This window comes from Dreissena polymorpha, chromosome 5 (assembly GCF_020536995.1).
Source record: "Dreissena polymorpha isolate Duluth1 chromosome 5, UMN_Dpol_1.0, whole genome shotgun sequence".
NCBI classification, from domain to species: domain Eukaryota; kingdom Metazoa; phylum Mollusca; class Bivalvia; order Myida; family Dreissenidae; genus Dreissena; species Dreissena polymorpha.
Genome location: NC_068359.1, coordinates 1779771 through 1800888, shown reverse-complemented (window position 1 = coordinate 1800888; position 21118 = coordinate 1779771). Strand labels below are relative to the sequence as shown.

At 35.5% G+C, this 21118-nt stretch overlaps 1 protein-coding gene across 5 annotated transcripts in view; it reads right to left on the bottom strand.

Moving 5' to 3' along the window:
- Nucleotides 1-21118, bottom strand: part of LOC127881491 (early endosome antigen 1-like) — a 55831-nt gene that overhangs the window by 10295 nt on the left and 24418 nt on the right. For all 5 annotated transcript variants that reach the window (XM_052429393.1, XM_052429396.1, XM_052429394.1 and 2 more), the window contains 16 exons: nucleotides 20642-20695; nucleotides 19669-19899; nucleotides 18879-19013; nucleotides 18334-18462; nucleotides 17645-17866; nucleotides 17067-17189; nucleotides 15782-15880; nucleotides 15042-15182; nucleotides 14579-14686; nucleotides 13916-14026; nucleotides 13430-13519; nucleotides 11899-12720; nucleotides 11351-11440; nucleotides 9428-9563; nucleotides 9001-9182; nucleotides 966-1149 (listed from right to left, as the gene is read on the bottom strand). In XM_052429393.1, coding sequence (XP_052285353.1) covers nucleotides 966-1149; nucleotides 9001-9182; nucleotides 9428-9563; nucleotides 11351-11440; nucleotides 11899-12720; nucleotides 13430-13519; nucleotides 13916-14026; nucleotides 14579-14686; nucleotides 15042-15182; nucleotides 15782-15880; nucleotides 17067-17189; nucleotides 17645-17866; nucleotides 18334-18462; nucleotides 18879-19013; nucleotides 19669-19899; nucleotides 20642-20695 — 2857 coding nt within the window. The remainder of the gene's footprint in view (nucleotides 1-965; nucleotides 1150-9000; nucleotides 9183-9427; nucleotides 9564-11350; nucleotides 11441-11898; nucleotides 12721-13429; nucleotides 13520-13915; nucleotides 14027-14578; nucleotides 14687-15041; nucleotides 15183-15781; nucleotides 15881-17066; nucleotides 17190-17644; nucleotides 17867-18333; nucleotides 18463-18878; nucleotides 19014-19668; nucleotides 19900-20641; nucleotides 20696-21118) is intronic.

Sequence of the window (21118 nt, the reverse complement as noted above, 5' to 3'; positions counted from 1 at the left end):
CAAAGTGAATATGGCTATTGCAGAAACACAACTTTTCAAAGATGAAATTCATAGACATAAAACTATCATTTCTTAATAAAAACTGGCACCTTATAAAACAAGAGCATGCTTGGCTGCGAAAGATTGTCAGAATTATTTTTTTAGAGGTCACAGTGACCTTGACCTTTGACCTAGTGACCCAACAAGAGATGTGTTCGTCAGAAATACAATGCCCCCTATTGCGCCCCTTTGAAATAAAATTGCTGTGACTGTGAAAAGAACTTCAATTCTTGGTAAGGAAATAAATAATATGAGATTTATAATTATATAAATTACTTCCCTTGAAAATAATTGTCTCTAACAAATCTCTATTTTGAGTAGCAAATAATTAAAAGCCACAACCGTGACTGTGATTGACCACTCGAAATGTGCACCTCCATGAGATACACATGTATGCCAAATATATAAAGTGGCTTTGTTCAATATTTAATAATTATCTCTCTTTTTAAAGCTTATTACTTCCCTTAAATTTGTATTTTTACCATAGACCGTAAAGGATGACCATGACCTTTTACCACAATGTGTTTATCAGAAACACAATGCTGCCTACTGCGCCGCTTTGATTTATTTAACAAAAATATATATTTGGGCAGGCCAGATAACTATGTCCATTTAAAGCTTATTACTTCCCTTGACTTTGTTTTTTCGACCCTAGACCTTGAAGGATGATGTTCACCTTGAAATTTTACCACTCAAAATGTGCAGCTCCATGAGATACACATGCATGCCAAATATGAAGGTGCTATTTTCAATATTTAAAAAGCTATGGCAAATGTAAAGGTTTTAGCACAACGCCTATGGCGGAAGTCGGACGGCGGACGACAAGCTGGCTATGACAATAGCTCGGGTTTTCTCTGAAAACAGCCTCGCTAAATATGATTGGTGGACAAATATCTAAGATATGTAATATAAAACCTCTGATGTACCGAGTTTCTCTCCTTTCAATTCGTCACACAGTTTTGTCAGTTCTGCAACCTGTGTTTGTGCAGTGCTGAGGTCTGCACGCACCGTACCAAGATTCTCGTTCAGCACAGACAGCTGCATCTCGGTGCGAGCCGACTCCTCGTCCAGCTGTCTCTGCAGGTCATCCACCTTTTTCTGTCTCTCCCTCTTACAAAACATTACAAAATTAATTAGAGACTTGTAACAAACATGACAAATACACCTGCTCTGCTTTGAGAGCTTTATTCAAGGGCAAATAACTCTGGAATATGTTAGTAATTTTCAATGAAACAAGTGAAGTCACTAAAAGTGTTTGATCATGACCTTCAAAGTTGGGAAAAAGACACAAGTTTGATTTATTTATTGATTTTTTTTTAGAGAAATCTAAATATTTTCTATTAAATTTTCATTCAGTTTTGTTCATTTATATTTATTTATCCATTTCTAACTATTATTAAGTAAGCAGTATATTTGTTATTTGTTACCATAACAAATATGAGATAATGTTTCTTTTATGATACAATGTTCATATCATAATGGGCTTGCTCAAAATGAAACTATATTGAGCAAGTAGCATGTGGTTTTGGTCGCTAATTTTAATACACGTTGAATTTGTATTGACTCCATAAACATGCAACAAAGAGTTTCTTTTGAGACTGTATATATGGCTAAGGCAAGTTTTCGCAAACTTGAATGTGCTTTTTTTGTATTTTTAACTTAACCAAAATCGTTACTCTGTATCTTACAATTGTTTCTTTTTGGGGTTCAATCAAAATATTAAGTCAAGACTAAAAACAAACAGAACAAATATCCATTGCGAAAGGTTGAAGAGTCATGTCACATCTCTTGCCCCCCAGTGACACATGCAAGTATAACTCTTTGTGTCGTGAAGTTATGAGTTTTATGTTTAATTTTATTTGTGTAGTCAAATGTATATGTAATTGCATTTGTACTTAAATGAACTTTGAGCAAGTGGCGCATACTGACTTTCCATAAGTTCTTAACAATACAGTGGTGCAGGTAGCGCATACTGACTTTCCATGAGTTCTTAACAATACAGTGGCGCAGATTTTATCCTAATATTGGCGCAAGACCTTTGAATAACAAAAGCCAGTTTTTTTTAACAAAATGACATCATTTTCCCAGCAAAATTATTTAGTAAACTCTTTAACAATGTATATTAACTGTGAAAAAAGCATAACATAAAAAGAAAATGTGTTGGATTCAGTGGAATATCGATTTTAATTCACGAGTGATAATAGAAAATATATATTTTCACTCCTGGCTGTGCCACTTGTGAAAATATTATTTTCCATGATCACTCGTGAATTAAATTCAATATTCCATCGAATCCAACAAATATCCTTAATGTAATGTACTTGATTAAAAATAGAATAACAGATTTCATTTACATCCTCGACAAGAAACCCAAACAGAGAAAAGTGTATGTTGTATGTAAGTTATCATACTTAAAAAGTTTATTGCAATGACCAAAAAACAATTATGTTTTAAAATACACTTTTGGGTCACTAGGTCAAAGGTCAAGGACACTGTGATCTCTACTATAAAACTTTAACATTGGCTCTTAAATTAAAGTGCTTCCACCTACAACTTTGAAACTTCCCTGGTGAAACATGTTCATGAACTTCATGAATTTATGTGTGAACTTTATTAATTTACTTAATGAACTTCATGAACCAGTTCATGAATGGACAAAATATTCATGAATTACAAGTCTTTATAGACTCTAAGCTCATGAACTATAAACGTGTTCATGAGCCTCATGAATTTATTCATGAACTTATGTCATGAACTTCATGAACCACTTTAAGAATGGACAAACTTTTCATGAATAACACAAGTATTCATTAACTCCAAGTTCATGAACTTCAAACAGATTCATGAATTTATTAATGAACTTAATACACTTCATGAACTGGTTCATGAACATAATATTGCTGTTTTTACAAAGGAAGAATAGTGTGTGCATTGGAAGTTGAAACGGAAGCAAGCTGAATGAAGCCACATGGTTTATGTCATTTGGAAATGTAAGTCTTTAATAAATAACCGGCTAAACTTATCAGCCATTGGTTCCATTTCAACTTCTTTGGCACTGTGTTCACTTATGTTTCCTAATTTTTGCTACATTGTATCGCTCTTTCCTCTGCTTTATGAATGTTTTTGTCATCAACAGAATCAAAAGCATAACCAATCATTTCATACTCATTAACTGTTCGCCAACATGCCGCTGAAGTGTCTGCAATTCTAATGATTTTATTACAATGTCGAATTTTATCTTTAAGTTCTTTCAGTTTACCAGGAATTTCGCTCCTGTAGCTTTTAATGACTGTGTTAAATAAGCTTTAGTACATAACTTTGTTGTGTAATTCTTTGTCCTCGTCTTTTAAATGAAGATCCTCCAATCATATTTTTATATGTTTATGAAAATGAAACTGGGAATAAAATAATATTTTTCTGTTATCATATTTCAATTGTTTGTCCTGTTAATTTTTTTTCTCAACTTGTCTTTTAACAGTTCTATATATATCTTTGTGAAATCTGTTCATTACAAATTCATAAAGTTCATGAAACTTTTTGTTTCACAGTTAATGAATTTGTTCATGAATAAGTTCATGAAATCTAAAAGTTCATGAAACATAAATTTTGCTTTTCATGAATATCTTGTTCACCAATTGATTCATGAATATTTTCACAAAATTCATGAATCTTTTTGTGTCAGAGTTCATGAATTTGTTCATGAATAAGTTCATGAATGCTAAAAGTTTGTGAAACATAAATTTTGCTTTTAATGAATATCTTGTTCATTAATTGATTCATTAATAATTTAATGAATAAACTACTGAAGTTCATAAACCTGTTTCCCCGGGGTTAATATGTATTTGCAACTTGTTGAGGTTTACATGCAACACCATATTTATGTCACTAGGTAAAGTTCATGGTCAGATCCTAAGAAGCCATGGCCAAACTTCAAGGTCAGAGGTCAAATATATGTGGCCAAAATCGCTCATTTTATGAATACTTTTGCAATATTTAAGATAGCAACTTGATATTTGGCATGCATGTGTATCTCATGAAGCTGCACATTTTGAGTGGTGAAAGGTCAAGGTCAAGGTCATCCTTCAAGGTCAGAGGTCAAATATAGGTGGCCCAAATCGCTTATTTTATAAATACTTTTGCAATATTGAAGATAGCAACTTGATATTTGGCATGCATGTGCATCTCATGGAGCTGCACATTTTGAGTGGTGAAAGGTCAAGGTCAAGGTCATCCTTCAAGGTCAGAGGTCAAATATATGTGGATAGAAAGCTAATTGACGCATGTGCGGACAATGATTCCGATGACTTAGAAGATGACAATGATTCCGATGACTTAGAAGATGAAGAGAATGATCACTGTGCTGATTCGAAACATGATACAGAACATGTTGAGAAAGGAGAAGAAAGTGAGAGTGAAGATGAGGAAAATAACAACATGAAACTACGAGGCGTTCCTTACAATACATGCCTCCAACCGTCAACACTCCCATATTCTGGCAAAGAGATCTACTCTCTAGCTCCAGGTGAAGGCCAGCAGCCAATCAGTTTCTTTTCTGACCCTGAATGACAGGTTCTAGGTTTTCCAACACTATTCCCATCTGGAAAAATTGGTTTTAGTTGTAAAAGAGATGTCAACTTATCCATGCGGCGGTATTTCAATCAGAGGATCCTAAATGTTGATGCCAGATTTGCCCAGAATATCGAGTATTTGTTCTTCTCTCGCTACCTTTGTGAAGCAAGACAGATCCTAGATAACATAAGCATAGCTATGAGAAAAGGCAATTGTAAAGGTCAAAAGAAGCTGACAGCAGGTTACCTTTGTCACACAGACACTTTACAAGATGACCTGGCACACAATGATGGCTTTAGTTTTCTTCAAAATGTTCAGGGGTCCTATCCATACTGGGTGAAAACACTCCATGACCTGAATGCAATGGTGAGACAACTCGACATTCCAACCTGGTTCTGCTCATTTTCAGATTTGAAATGGCCTGAAACGATACAGATTATTGCCAAGCAGTATGGAGTAACATTGAGTGTCACTGATGTAGAGAACATGGATTGGCAGCAGAAGTGCTTGTGGTTACGACGTTATCCAGTAACAGCAGCAAGACATTTTGACTTCAGCGTACAGAAATTCTTTAAAGAAGTTCTTTTCTCTGATGCTGATCCATTAGGCAAAATAGTAGATTTCTTCTTCCAAACAGAGTTTCAACAACGTGGTAGCCCACATATTCACTATCTGTTTTGGGTCCAAGATGCTCCAAAGATTGGAAAAGATACAGAGAAAGATATATGTGACTTCATCGATAGATATGTAACAGCCGAACTGCCATGTGAAGATGATATTCCCTTGCATGACCTGGTAAACAGCTTGCAGACTCACAGTCACTCTAGCTCCTGTAAGACTCACACCAGTAATTGTAGATACCATTTCCAAAGCCACCTACAGATGAGACTATGATAGCAGGACCACCTGAAGATGATGAAACTGATCCTCACGTGAGATGCAAGCAGAGAGAAAACAATGCTGAGGTGCTCAAGCTTGTACAGGATGCTGTTGTTGAAGATAATAACAGAACACTGCATGATATTCTTACTACAGTCAATGTGAGTAAAGAAAGCTACATGCAGAAACTGAAGGTCGCTCCTAGAAATCCAACCATCATGTTGCGCAGGTGCCCATGGGAGACGAAGATCAATAACTACAATCCGGATTTACTGAATATATGGTCAGCCAACCATGATGTGCAGTACGTGACCAATGCATATGCTTGTGCAATGTATATCCTGTCTTATGTCAGCAAAGAAAAAAGGCAGATGGGAGAACTGTTAAAGACAGCATCAAAAGAGTGTACAAAGGATGACACAATATGACAACAACTGAAGAAACTTGGAAATGTGTTTCTGACACATCGAGATCTTAGTGCCCAGGAAGCGGTTTACAGAGTTACTTCAATGCCATTGAAGAGGAGTAGCAGAGCTACGGTTTTCGTCAATAGTGGACTGCCAGATGAGAGGATCAGAATATTGAAGTCACTAAAAATTTGCAAGCCATACCACCTAACTCAGAAAACATCTTTGAAAGCGACATGATTGAAAGGTATGCAGCTCGGCCAAATCATATGGAAAACATATGTTTAGCAGACTTTGCAACAATGTATTGTCTGAAAGGTTCATCTGAAAAATAGTCAGAAGACAAAAATGAAAACAATGAAGATGAGATGTTAGAGATATCAGAGGATGATAGTGGAAAAGAAGGGGAGATAAAGTTGAAAAACAACATGGGTATAATGCTGAGGAAGACAAGAAGAGCAATTCTACGAATGCCTAGATTCTTAGCAGTGAATTCACCTGACAGACATTACCATTCCCTCCTGATGCTGCACTACCCGTGGCGCAATAAGGATACAGATTTGAAAGGTGACAAAGAAACATTCAAACATTTTCATGAAACAGTAAGTGAAACTGTTTCCAAAAACCAGACAGTGTTTGAACATAATGCTGAGGCACTTGATATGGCCATGGACAATATTGGAAAATTGTCTGAAAATGTGTGGGATGAGCTAGCATCAGGCCAACAACATGAAGAAGAAGATAAGAAGGAAGTTAAGTTCTCAGAAGATGTTGAAGCTGATGAATTTATAGAATCCCTTCAAAACATTCCTGAGTTAGGCAAACCTAAAAGACAGAAGACTGAAGAGTCATTTTGTGTCGAGTACCAAACAAAGATGTTATCTACCAAAGAATATTTTGGACTTGTATCATCCTTGAATGAACGCAATAGACAACTTTTTGAAAGTGTGTTAAAGTGGTGCAGAGACGAGGTACATGCCACAACCATCTTTAGAAAGACTTTTTCGAAATTATAGAACTAACTGAAATTCAACGACAAAAAGGAGATGCACGATTTGCTGAACTGTTAAACCGTGTACGACTAAGCCAAAGCCATATCACACATGAAGATGAGAAGTTACTACAGTCAAGAATCATAGCACATGAAGATGAAAACTACCCACATGGTGCTTTACATGTATTTGCAACACATGATGATGTTGATAAACACAATGCGAAACAACTGAAGCAAATGACCAAAGATGTTAAGGTGATACCTGCCATTGTCAGTAAAAGAGATCTGGGTACACAGAAAGAAAAGGTCAGCACAGCAAAAAAAACAGTATCTGACACAGGTGGTTTAACTGAAACCCTTGAACTGGCTGTTGGGGCTAGGATCATGTTGCTAAAGAATATAGATGTGGCTGATAAACTTGTAAATGGAGCCCAGGGAGAAGTTGTTGGATTTGTTTACCAAAATAATGACCCTACTTGTCAAATTGTTTGTGTCCTTGTTAAATTTGATGATCCTGTAGTAGGAATACAAGCAATCCCCCACTCCAATTTTTGGAGCAGTTGGCATAACAAAGGAAGAGGCAACTTTCAATCTGGATGGGAAAGGTGCCATATAAGTTACCAGAAAGCAGCTCCCTCTAAATCTTGCTTTTGTCACTATACACAAGGTACAAGGGTTGTCATTAGACAACATTGTTGTTTCCTTTGAGCGCACCTTTAGATGTGGACAGGCTTATGTTGCTCTGAGTAGAGCTAAAACTCTGAAAGGACTTCATCTTCATTCGTTTGAAAAGTTAAAAGTATTAGCAGACTCTGAAGTTAAACGTGAGATGGAACGGATGAAGTACCACAAAGCTAAAGAAGTGGTACAGTCACCATTAGAAGGCCTACCAAGCAAAAGCTGGACTAAAGCAAGCCATATTAATGTAAGGTCGCTCCCAATGCACATCAAAGATCTATCAGCAAACCAAGCTCTATAGACATCAGACATTATCGCAATTACTGAGACATGGCTTAAACCGAATGACACAAGCTTATCTGGAGACCTTCCAGGATTCAACTTTCATAGAAGGGACAGAAAATAGTGTTATAAAAGCCATTCATGCAAAGATGATTATTGTGAAACATGTAATGACAAAGGTTGTATAGGTTTGTACATCAAAAAGGATCCGAATGTAACATCTCTGCCTCAGTTCTCTATCCACCAGTGCGAGACAATGTATTGTGAAATTTCAAAATCTGACAACAAACTATTCCTAGGCATTGTCTATCGGCCAGTACACACGAAGTTCAGTCAGCTTCAGGAGGATATGATACAGTTTGTGCAGTATGTTCAGGATATGGGTGGCATGTGTTTTATAACTGGTGACTTCAATATGCAGAGTGACATTTCTGACAAAGCTAACCAACTGAACCAAGTATTCACTGAAAACAACATCCACCAGCTGATCATTGATCCAACATATACAAGTGGGTCAATTTTAGACCACATCTACACAAATGTCACCTCGCCAATACTGCAATGTGGCACACTTCCATGCTACTTTACAGACCATAATGCTGTTTTCTGTGTTTTACCCACTCCAGGTGACATGGATGATCTTCATAATTTGAGGAGCAAGAAACACACTTCTTTTTTTCCCACTGATTTACTTCATAATTCAATTTTGATTACGGGGAATTCAAAATATGCATGACTTTGAAATTTAACTGAATGACATTACTAACAACATGCAGAGTGGGGATACGAGTCGGCCAAGGCTGCGCCATTTCTATTTTTTTTTAAAGAGGTTACATTGACTTTGACCTTTGACCTAGTGACCCAAATATGGGTGTGGCGTGTAGAACTCATCAAGGTGCAGCTACATATTTCAAAGTTGTATGTGGAAGCACTTTGATTTTAGAGCCAATGTTCAAAACCTTGACAAAATGTTAAGGTTTTAGCACGACGCGGACGACACGACGACGGACACGACACGACGAGCTGGCTATGACTACCTCGGGTTTTCTCCGAAAACAGCCGAGCTAATAAAATCATGACTAAAAATTTGAAGTTCTGTAACATGTAAAATCAATTTCTAGGCTTCTAATAAAAGATAAAATAATGTCTCACCATTTGTGCCTGAAGAGCTTCATTCTCTGCCCTCAGTGCTGTCTGATTCTGTCCCATCTCATGTCTGGCTCGCTCCACTGAGTCTTCTGCTGCAGCCATCTTGGTTGCCATGGCGTCCAGCTCATTCTTCATCTCCACCTTCTGAGATATCAGGATGGTCCTCCCTTCCTCAAGCTCTTTAACTTCCTGAATAAGAAAATAAAACAAAACACTAACTTAATAAAATGTTTTTTAGTTGGGGAACATTATAACTTGGGTAACTGACATATTTTTATGCCTGACTCTTCCTTGATTTATGAAAACCTACCTTTTTTCTGGCAGCATTGCTATAGAACAGGGTAGGTTTCAAGCCCAAATATTCCCTTCTTATGGGGCCTGAAGCACATCTGTCTCGTTCCTATATTCAATAATTATACTAATACAAAACTTGCCTGTTTTCTGGCAGCCTTCTCATGCTCCAGGGAAGCTTTCAGGCTCCTCATGTCTTCTTCATTAGACTCTTTGAGTGCCTGAAGCAGCTCTGTCTCCCTCCTCAGTGACTCCAGCTCTGGTTCTGCCTGATTCTGAAGTCAGCAACAAGCACACACAGTCAGTGTGAGTTATTTTATAATTGCCAACACTGGGATCATCTCCCATATGCTTATTTTCCTTTGAAACAAAAAGCCAATTGAAAACTTTTTTTTAAAGATGTTTATTTGTATCGTATGTTGATAGTTAGTTTAAAGCCCTTTAGTGTGAGTATCTCCAGTATAACTACACACATATGGTTATGAAAAAAGTTACCCTTTCATGTTTGGCGCCACTATTGTAATTTTGGTCCTTATTGGGAACTTATCATAAAGGGATCTTTTCACGTTTTGGTAGATTGACAAAATTAAACAAGAGCTGTCAGAGGACAGCGTGCTCGACTATTCGAGTGCTTGACAGTATAACGTAAGCCATCATGGAGAGGGGGGTATAATGTGGGTGTGTGATCATTTAATAGATGATCTTTAACGAATGAGAAAAAAATTGGGGGGGGGGTTGGGGGGGGGAGAGGGGGGTATAATGTGGATGTGTGATCATTTAATACATGATCTTTCAAAAATAAGAAAAACAAATTATCTATTTGGGGGGGGGGGGGGAGTTGGGGGGGGGGGGGTTCTGGGGGGGGGGGGGTGCATGGGGGATGGTTTGGGTGGAGTGCATTGTGGTTTGTTAGGAAAGTGTTGTTTTGTCAAACTTAAACATAGATTTATCAATAATATGCATATTCTAAGTATAAAATGGGCCATAATTCTGTCAAAATGCTTGATACAGTTGTTTGCTCTTGTTTATAGGTTGGGGTCATGTTGGTAAACAAGTATGTAAAATATGAAAGCAATATGTCAAGGGACACAGGAAATATTTGGGGTAGTACGCAAACTTTAACATAGATTTATCAATAATATGCATATTCTAAGTATAAAAGGGGCAATTATTCTGTCAAAATGCTTGATACAGTTGTCTGCTCTTGTTTATAGGTTGGGGTCATGATTGTTAATAAGTATGCAAAATATGAAAGCAATATGTCAAGGGACACAGGAAATATTTGGGGTAGTACGCAAACTTTAACATAGATTTATCAATCATATGCATATTCAAGTATAAAAGGGGCAATTATTCTGTCAAAATGCATGATACATTTGTCTGCTCTTTTTTATAAGTTGGGGTCATGATTGTAAACATGCAAAATATGAAAGAAATATGTCAAAGGACATTGAAAATATTTGGGGTAGTACGCAAACTTTAACATTTGCACGCAAACGGATACGGCAACGCCGACTCCGGGGTGAGTAGGATAGATTCACTATATATATTTCATATATAATAGTCGAGCTAAAAATATTGCCTGAGATTCGAAAACTTTCGTTATAGTTATGATATTTGTGAGGAAACAGTAATACTGAACATTTATCATGCTCTAAAATATCTATTATTTGCATTTTTGACAATTTAAAATCCTGACAATTATAAAGCGTTGCAACGCGAAACGATTTAATAATTTGGAGAGTTTTGTTGTTGTCGGTAAATTTTGTGATACTATGAGGATTGCTTTTATAAAGTATAAAATACACCAATTATAGTATGAGCATGGATAGCTGAGTGGTCTAAGCGATAGACTTTTACTCCAGGGGTCTGTGGTTCGAGCCCAGTTGAGGTTTACTTTTTTCTTTCTTTAATTTTATTCTGGTTTTTCACTAGAGCTTTTTAGATCCAATGTTTACATTTAGCAATATAATGCATTTAATGGCAAACTTCAATACTTGCCAAAATCTGTTAAAAGGTCCCGCTAAATTACTATGACATAAAGTGAGAAACACACAAATACCTTGTATTTAATCAGTTCATCTTTGGTGGCCCTTGCCTCGTTCAACTCTTGGTCTAGCTTCACCATCTGAGCGTTCATAGCATTGCGGACCTTTGGGTTACGGACAGAAAAAGATCAGAGAAGCGTGTCCAATTCAGGCTTAAAACTGATTTAAAATCTCTGTATCTATTTTTGAAAACATAACTTTCTTTCACACATCATGACATACACAATGTAAATGTTTCAATAACGAAGTCTGATATTTTTTGTTTTAGCGTCATAAAATAATGACTTATAAATTCTTCATTATTATTAATTAAACTTCTTATTTTTTCTGAGGGCAAAAAAATAATTCATGAATAACAGTGTCATAATGCTGGTAATATATTAAATGCAATTGTAATATTGCAATAGATTTAGTACTTGCATTAAACATATCAATTAACCAAACATTTTTTTTTCCATAGAAAGCAGGAAACAAGTCCACTTCATATTTAAGTAAATTAAGCATTAGGCATCATTGATGAAAAACATACATCCATGTTTGGGATAATATTCCCTGTGCCTACCTCACTGATTTCATCAAAGGAGTTATTGAGATCCCTCTCTCGCTCAGTTGCCTCATTGAGTTCCTCAGCAAGTTTACTGTGTTGAGCTTGCAGAGCTTTAAGTTGTCCCTCAGTTTCTACTAGTTTGGCTTTACTCTCTACTTCTGATGTATTCAGTCTTTTTTTCAGTTCTTCAGCAGAATTCACACTTGCTTTCAAATCCTCGCCCACTGCCTGTAGCTGTTCTTTACACAAACTCAGCTCTTCTTTAGTGTTTTCTAGTTTGTCATTAGCTTCTGCCAACTTGTGAGTTATTTCATTCACATGTGTTTCTTTGCTTTGAAGCACAGAGGTTTTTTCCTTTAATTCCTCTTCCAATCCTCTAACATTTTCCTCATATTCTTTACACTTATTGTTAACAGTATCAACGCTTTCTTTCAAATGATCACATTCTGCGGTCTTCTCACGTAATGCCAAATTCACCAAACTTAGTTCTGAAATTTTGGAATCATGCTCGTCTTTCAATGCTTTAATATCAGCTCTAAATTGATCCAATTCTTCAATTGTTAAATTCAACTTTTCTGTAACCTGTTGCTTTTCACTATTAACTTTTTCATTTACCTCCTTTAAATCACATAATTCCTTGGTAAGGTCCTCCACTTTTTGTTTTGTGATTGCCAATTCCGTATCAGTTGCCTTATATTTTGTTTCTACTTCCAAACGAGTCAATTCAGTAGTTTCCATGCTGCCTTTTGCACTGCTGAGTTCTTCAACCCTGGCTGATAGTTCTTGTTCAGTTTGTTTTAATTTCACTGTCACTTCAGACATGCTTGCCTCAACTTGCTAGAAAGAGATAAACCAATCATTCACAATTACCAACACGTCATCACCATTATCATCAATAACAGCAGCAACAGCTTTAATAGAACCTCCATCTGCATAAGGTATAACCATCATCAAAATCAAAATTATCATTTTGTTATATAATGTCTAAGTTGAGAAAGGGGCTTAACTTTTGTATTTTTTTACAAAGTCTCATACAAATTGCATATGCACCACTTCATATCATACCAAGCAATGCCTGCGAATGTGAATATTGTACTTTGACAAGAGAAGAACTCCTTCAGATAACTATGTCATTGCTGCCAGAAAGACACACACACAGACAGACTGATATACAGATGAACAGACACACGTCCGTCCTTGGTGATTCAAACATATGCTCCTTATATTTTGCTACAGAGGGAATGATAATATTGCTATTCAATTCATTGTGCACATTAATTATCATGATGTTATACAAAGTCTTAGTAGAAAACGGGGATAACTTTTTCCAACTTTTAACGTAAGTTGATAAATATTGCACATGCACAACTTCATACGGAACTATGCCGGCAAGTTTGAATGTAATTAGGTGAAGAAGTAGGAGAACACCTGGGGAAAAATATTTGTCTACTGACAAAGAGACAGACAAGCATGGGCAGATTTCCATGGTGAATCCAGTACAGTTCCCATTAATTTGATTGACGCTTTATAAATAATTAAATGTCACCTGTAGTTTTGCCTGTAACAGACTTAGGTCTTCTTGTTTATTCTTCAGCTCCTCAGTCATTTGATCTTTCTCTGCCTTTTCCCCTGACAACTAAATAATATGCATGATGTTTCATTTATGGTGCCATACAGTTAATGGATTGTAAACAACCATCAAGTTGTTCTTTTAAGGATTTTTTCACTAAAAATGTTTCCTGTTAGACATTTGTACATTAAATCAAGTTATACATACATGTTTATAATTGTGCATTGTTTGTGATATTTAATGCCTGAATACAATCTTTATTGTTTTATTCATGTAAAATACTTCATTTAATATTTAATATTAAAATGTTACCCATTTCTGGAAATGTTGATGTTAAAAGATAAATTGCCAACAATATTCAAATATCATGGTATTTGAATATGTGAAGGTCAAATAACAACCATATCAGCAACATAATCGTACAGCTTGAATCCCCAAATCATTCCTTTGTTTTCAATGTACCTTAGTCTGAAGAGCATCCTTTTTTTCTTGTGCCACCTTAAGACAATCTTGAAGTTCTTTTAACTGCCCACTGAGGTCTGTTGCAAGTTGTTCCTTAATTGTTAACGTCTCCTATAATAACAAGAATACAAAGGCACACGATTAGATATACGTTAAGGTGAAAGCAACACTATCAAGGGATTCATCCAACTGTATTTGAAATACCAAGCAATGTCAGGTCCCATTGAATGGATTTAATTTTCACAAAAATATCCTCTCGACATCAGAATATTGCTTAGGTCGAGGATGTTGCATAACACTCGTCAAGTAAGTAACATCTGTCTGGGACAATCCCTTGATTGTGGGACAGTTAATTGATTAGTTTGTAAATGTAAATGTCATGATAACAACGTTTTACCCTTCATAGAATAATTCTAAAAAAACAGAGAGCTGGAGAAAACAGCTACCTAACATTACCTGTTTGAGTACCGTTATTTCTAAAATTGCTTAAATTTTAAATATGTGGCAGGTATATATTTCCATAATAATATGATATGGCTGAACAATCTGTTTAATTTCATATAACAAAAATATTATCCATAATAAATCCGAGAACGCTTTTATATCAACATTTATTAGCCTATTTAATCATATTAAAACCATTAAACATCAGTCCAAACTCACGTTATTTTGAGCACAAAGTTGTTGTAGTCTGTCCACTGTAGATTTATGTTCTAATTCCATTTCCTGAATTTTCTTCTGTGAATCTGACAAAGTGGAATCGAGTTTATCCTAAAATGAAATAAAATGTTTCTTAATACTTTCTGATAAATAACTGACATGAATATGCTTTTGCATTTAAAAATATCTACCACAAGTTATGGGCCAAATATAAAAAATGCACAAGGGATTTTTTTCCATCATGAATAATAATTAATGGTTTATTTTATTCATATTTGGAGGATCACATTATAACACACATAAAAAACTGCATAAAGATTAATAATTATATAATTGAAACCTTATTTTCCCTTTATTCTATATAAATATTTGCATCCATTTTTAAAAAGCAGTCTCATGTAAAGCCTATACCAACTTTACCATTTTGGAAGTAAGTGAGGGCGTGTATCCGGCATTTATTACTCACATTTTCTGCTGTAAGACTGTCAATTCTTTCCTGAAATTCTGTTTCTTTCTCAGACCTTTCAGACTCAAGGGAAGTAAACCTTTCTTGTAGTTGAGATTTTTCACCAAGAACCTTCACTCTGTCACTATCAACTGTGGCCAACTACAAAAGGTACACAAAACATGAACAAAAGAATTGAATCTGCTAAATAAAATATACACCACTAATAAGTTCATCATAACATCAATCTCCAAACATTATGGATTTGAATTATTAGAGTTGAAACATGAAAAAAAAATATTTTTTTTTTATACATTAGAACGCAGTTTTTGAGGAATAAACAATTTAACAATTTTATGTGATACATGAAGTTTAATTTGATTGCATTTTTTGTAACAAATGTTTGCTTGTGTTTTTTTATTATACACTAGAACACTTCATCTGGAAAAAACAATTTTATGTAATGCATGTAGTTTTATGCATCCATGTAAAAAAAACATTTCTGATTTTGGCAAACAAACAGTGTCATTTGATTCATACTAAGACTCAATTTGGAACAAGGCCTATACCCAGATTTTCTTGATTTTAATTATTTAGTCTAAAAAAGGTCCTTTACATGTTGGATGATGCATTAAATAAATTAAATGAATCACATTTGGACTAGAAAACCTCTCAAGAATTTAATGTAAGGATTATTTTAATAAATCCAAAATTAAAATACATGTAGTCTTTGGAACATTACAAAAGTGTGTGTCTCAAACCTGATGTTTAAGTTGCTGCTGTGTTTCCTCTGAATCTGCCTGAACGGTTTTCAGCTGTTCTTCCAACTCACTTATTTTTGTTGTGTATTCTCTGGAACTCTGAAAACAAATTAGAAAAAACAACAACAATAATTTATATATAAGTAAGCATTCTCCAAAGCTTTGCCATTCTTACCGCTTGAAATGCATGCAAGTTTTATTTCATCTACAAGTACATGTGAAATCACCAATTTGTGCACAATAATCACTTTCCTGTCTATTCCTGGTCCAACGTTTGCACAAATTTATAACCATTGCATAATAGTGAATCTCTTAAATAAGATGTATGAACATTGAAGCCCATGCATATCTATGAGAATGGAGGTGGTGTTCTACTCTCAAGTATTCAAAAATGGCAGTGGTGTTCTAAATTCAAGTATTCAAAAATGGCGGTGATGTCCTACTTTTAAGTATTCAATTATGGCTGTGATGTTCTACTTTCAAGTATTCAACAAGGGACAAAATTGTCACAAAACCAGGTTTTCAATTTGAAAAAAAAAAGTGTGATAAAGGGAAACCATCTCAAAATGTGCATTGTACTGAACAAAGTTACCCCCATTGTTTCAAAATCAATCTATTTTTAGTTGTGGCGACCTTGGGGATATTAACGTAATTCTTTCGCGCGATACACCGTCCAATGATGGTGAACAAACGTGCCAAATGATTTTAAAATCTCACAATGAATGACATAGTTATAGCCCGGACAAGCTCATTTTTGAACTTTGAACACAAAGTGTTACCTTGATTGACCTTGGAGATATCGACGTAATTCTTTTGCGCAACACACCGTCCAATAATGGTGAACATATGTGCCAAATGATTTTAAAATCTCACATCAAATGACATAGTTATGGCCCGAACAAGCTCATTTATGGCCATTTTTGACCTTTGAACTAAGTGTGACCTTGACCTTGGAGATATCGACGTACCGGTAATTCTTTCGCGCGACACACCGTCTAATAATGGTAAACAAATGTGCCAAATGATTTTAATATCTCACAATGAATGACAAAGTTATGGCCCGGAAAAGCTTGTTCCGTCCGACCGCCAGCCCACCAGCCTGCCTGCCCGCCGACATTCGCCAATCTAATAACCAGTTTTTTCCTTCGAAAAACCTGGTTAAAAATGGTGTTGGTATTCTACTTTCAGGTATTCAAAAATGGAGGTGGCGTCTACTTTAAATTATTAAAAAATGGCGGTGGCATTCTACTTTTAAGTATTAAACAATTTCAAGTATCTATAGTACCTTGTTCATGTTGTTTCCAGTCTGCTCCAGATCCAGACGGGTCTGCTGCAGTGTCTGCTGGGTGGAGGTCAGTGTTGTCTGCAACTCATCCGTCTGCTTCCTGCTGGCTCCCAGCTCAGCAACCTGAATGAGACAGCGGCACTTGCTAAGACGATGAAATATGGTGTGTTAATATAATAATTTTGTGTAAAAGATAAAATGGGACACATGCACTTGCTAAGTAGATAAAAAATGGCGTGCAAACCCTCATATGTTATTGGTAAACTCTAGAAGAACTTTTCATCATCTTATTACTCAGTTTACTATATTACTTCATTACCATATTACTATTATAAGCTTTCATCACCAGCATCATAGAGATCATCACCATCTCCATCATCATCATCATCATCATCATCATCATCATCATCATCATCATCATCATCATCATCATCATCATCATCATCATCATTTAAAGCTGCATCATCATGTTTCAAACATGCACAATAACTTGCAGTACATGTATTACTCAGAACTTTACAAATCCGATTGCACTTGTTGCTTAAATACTGAAAACATTACAGTTCAGTCTATTCTACCTTTTCGTCTCTTTCTGTCCTCATTTTATCCAGTTTGTCCTTCACCTTTGTGACCTTCTTCCTAAGGGAGGTAACTTCAGAATCCCTGGCCTCGCTAACATGTGTCAGGTTGAGTTGCGTCTGCAGAAGCTCTTGTCGTCTGACTTCTGCTAACTTTACCATTTCTTCAAGTTCCTTCTGCAACGCTGAGTGCTCCATTCTCAGCGATGTTAGTTCCTCTGTCTGAAAATGTGTACTTGAAATGTTTTGGATATATTGAGTATACAAACAAATGTCGAATTCCATTTATTTCGCTTTAGAAACATGCTATTAAAAATAAGGACATACGCATGAGCTCTTTGCACTAGCACATGCAAATTCCTTGATTTGTTTTTTATAAAAAAAGGCTTAATGTATGATACACAAGTAAAATGACCTATAAACAGTAAGATAACGTAAAATGTTTATTTTTTGGCCTGCTCTGAAGTAAATACTTTAAAGTCTGAATTTTAACGTTTTTACTTGAATGTTGTTGTTGGATATTAATGTCCTTATTGTATCTTAAATCTTTTCTAAAATCTAATTTACGAATATGAGAGATTTGTTTATGTAAGGTATACATAAGAACTATATGCAAATCTTTTAAGGAGTTATCATACTGTTTACATTTTTAAAAGACAAATCATGCAAAAAGAAATCATTACACAAACCATATCAGTGTGTTGCCTGTCAAGAGAATTGTACTTCTGCAAGAGTTCTTTCCCTTTGGTCTCCATGGATTTCATTTGCGCCTCAAACTCGGATATTCTTTGACAATTTTTAGTGCTTTCATCCTCACTCTGAAAAAAGAAGAAAACATTCAAACTAAAATGTAATTACAAGTTGAAAGTAAATGAAATCAAAAGATATCCTTACAATGATAAAGATATAATACATCTTGTATTAAAAGGTTCAACAAAATCAATATAATACACAAACATGCATAACTACAATCTTCATTTTAATTTGTTTTATCTTTTAGGTTACGCAATCAGAATTTATAACACTATCTACAATTTTGACTAAACAAAATATTTTGATTCATATAGAAAACTTGATCCATTTTTTTCCAATTCAGACCAAAGCAGAAATGTAAGGGTAAACTATGATCTTTATATGTTCAGTAAATTATATTTAAAATTTCGATCAAGTGCAATGTGAATACTGGCCCAGGAAATTGTTTCATTACAGGTTACAACATAACTTCACCAGTTACCTCAGCAAGTTGCTGCTCAAGCCTGGTGACTTCCCCTGTCCTCCCCTCCAGTGCTGTCTGTAAGGCAGTTATCTGCCCCTCCAGATCAACCTTCTGGCTTGCTTTAGACGCCTCACTTTCTGCCAACAGCTCCATCTTTACAAACAAACAAATAAGCATAACATTTGTTTGCACAGGCTAATCAGGGAAGTCATTTCCGCCTTTACTGGATTTTCGCTATGAAAATACTTTCTTGAAACCAAAAATACCATAAAGGCATTAAGTATTGTCCCTGATTAACTTGTGCGTACAGAATAATCTTGGCAGATACTTACACACACATGCATTAGGCTCAGTATTTCAAGAACAAGCCTCAAATAAAATTAAACTATCAGAAAGAATTAAAACAAGACTATTGCCAAGCAATAAAGTTCACTACTGGCTCCACGATTGTCAGAAATACCACTATTGTCAGATTTTTTTAATTTGTTGCCATAGCAACCAGAATTTTTGTGTAGGAACAAAATGAAATGAAATGACATGCATAATGTCCATATTGCCATCTATCCATATTTCAAGTTTCATGAAAAAATATTCAGAACTTTTAAAGTTATCGCAGGATCCAGAAAAATGTGATTGACTGACAGACAGACAGACAGACAGACAGACAAAGTGCAAACCATAAGTCCCCTCCGATGAAACCGGTAGGGGACAACAAATGGTAAGATCTCAAATGCTATGAACTTTAATTAGGACACATTTTAATTATCATTAAATTACAATATCCTGTTTAATAGTATGTTGTTTCTACCTTATTTGACACTGCTGACTCCAGACTAACAGCTTTTTCATTAGCAGACGTCAATTTTTCCATCTGCTCAGCCAACCTCGTTTTCATTTTCTCGCACTGGTCATGTGACACGTGCAGTTCTGATTTCAGTTGCTGCATAGTGCGGTGCATTTCCTCAGAATGGTTTCTGCTCTCTGCAGACTGGTTTTGCAAAGTTGTCTCCAACTGATTGATCTTCTCTTTAAGATTTTTCTAAAAATAGATCAAAAGGCAAATTCGTTGAATTGATTTCCCCCGCCATTATACTACTGGACACAAAATGTTTCTGGACTAATGGACAACGCCAACGTGCATCATCCTCTTATCCATATATATACTCATACCAAGTTTCAATAAAATACGTCAAAGCACTTCTAAGATATGGCTCCGGACACACAAAAAAAGCATTTTTTCAAGATACAAAGGGCCATAAGTCCGTTATTATCCGATGGTGTACACTACCATTTGCCTTGCATCATCCTCTTATCCATATATATACTCATACCAAGTTTCAAGGAAATCCCCCAAAGCACTTCCAAAATATGGCTCCGGACACAAAAGTGCCGGACGGACGTAAGGACTGACAGACGGATGGACGGACAACGCCAAAACAATATCTCTCCGCCTATGGCGGGGGATAATGATATTGTGTCTGGTTGTGGAGTGCGGGGTGGGGGTGTGGGTATAAGTTTTTTTTGGATTGTGAACATACTTTGTGTACTCCTGTCTTACTTTCTTTAACGCTTTGTAAGTATCTCACAACATAAGAACCATAAATGCTTTGAAACAACTGTGAAGTTAAAGAAATTCTAGAGATATGACATGTAATTTTTAACATTTTGCGCTTATATCCCACAACATTACCATGAGTTGCAGGATAAAACCCAAATATTGTTAATTTTGTCCAACCTTTTGAATGTTAACCTTGCAAAAGACGTAGATTTCGATTGGTTACCTTTTCTTCCTTGAGCTGGTTGATGGCTGTCTCAACTCCTTCCCCTGCCTCTATCTGTCAAACAGAACTAGAGTCATGATAAATATTTCTTATGTGCTAAGTACATACGCTTAATTTATGTCATTATGTTACATGAAATTATATCTACGGCCATTATTTCACCACCTCTCACTCAACTTGTTGGTTCCTGTCATAAGTGAGAGCAATGAGTACTGGTAAACCACCGTACCAAGCAAAAGCATTAGTATGTTAACTTAATAAATGTTAATAAAATAGTTATCTTATTAAAAAAAACTATATACAAGTTGCTAAATCAATCTTTGGTGTCTATTCAAAACTTTTTGGTTCAAAACAGTAGACCCTTTACACAAAGGTTTTAAGTGAGTCAATTTTAACAATAGATTATAAGATATCTGATAATGGATAACAAAAACACATTTATACAATTTCAAAAAATTAAACACGAATTCCATTTCA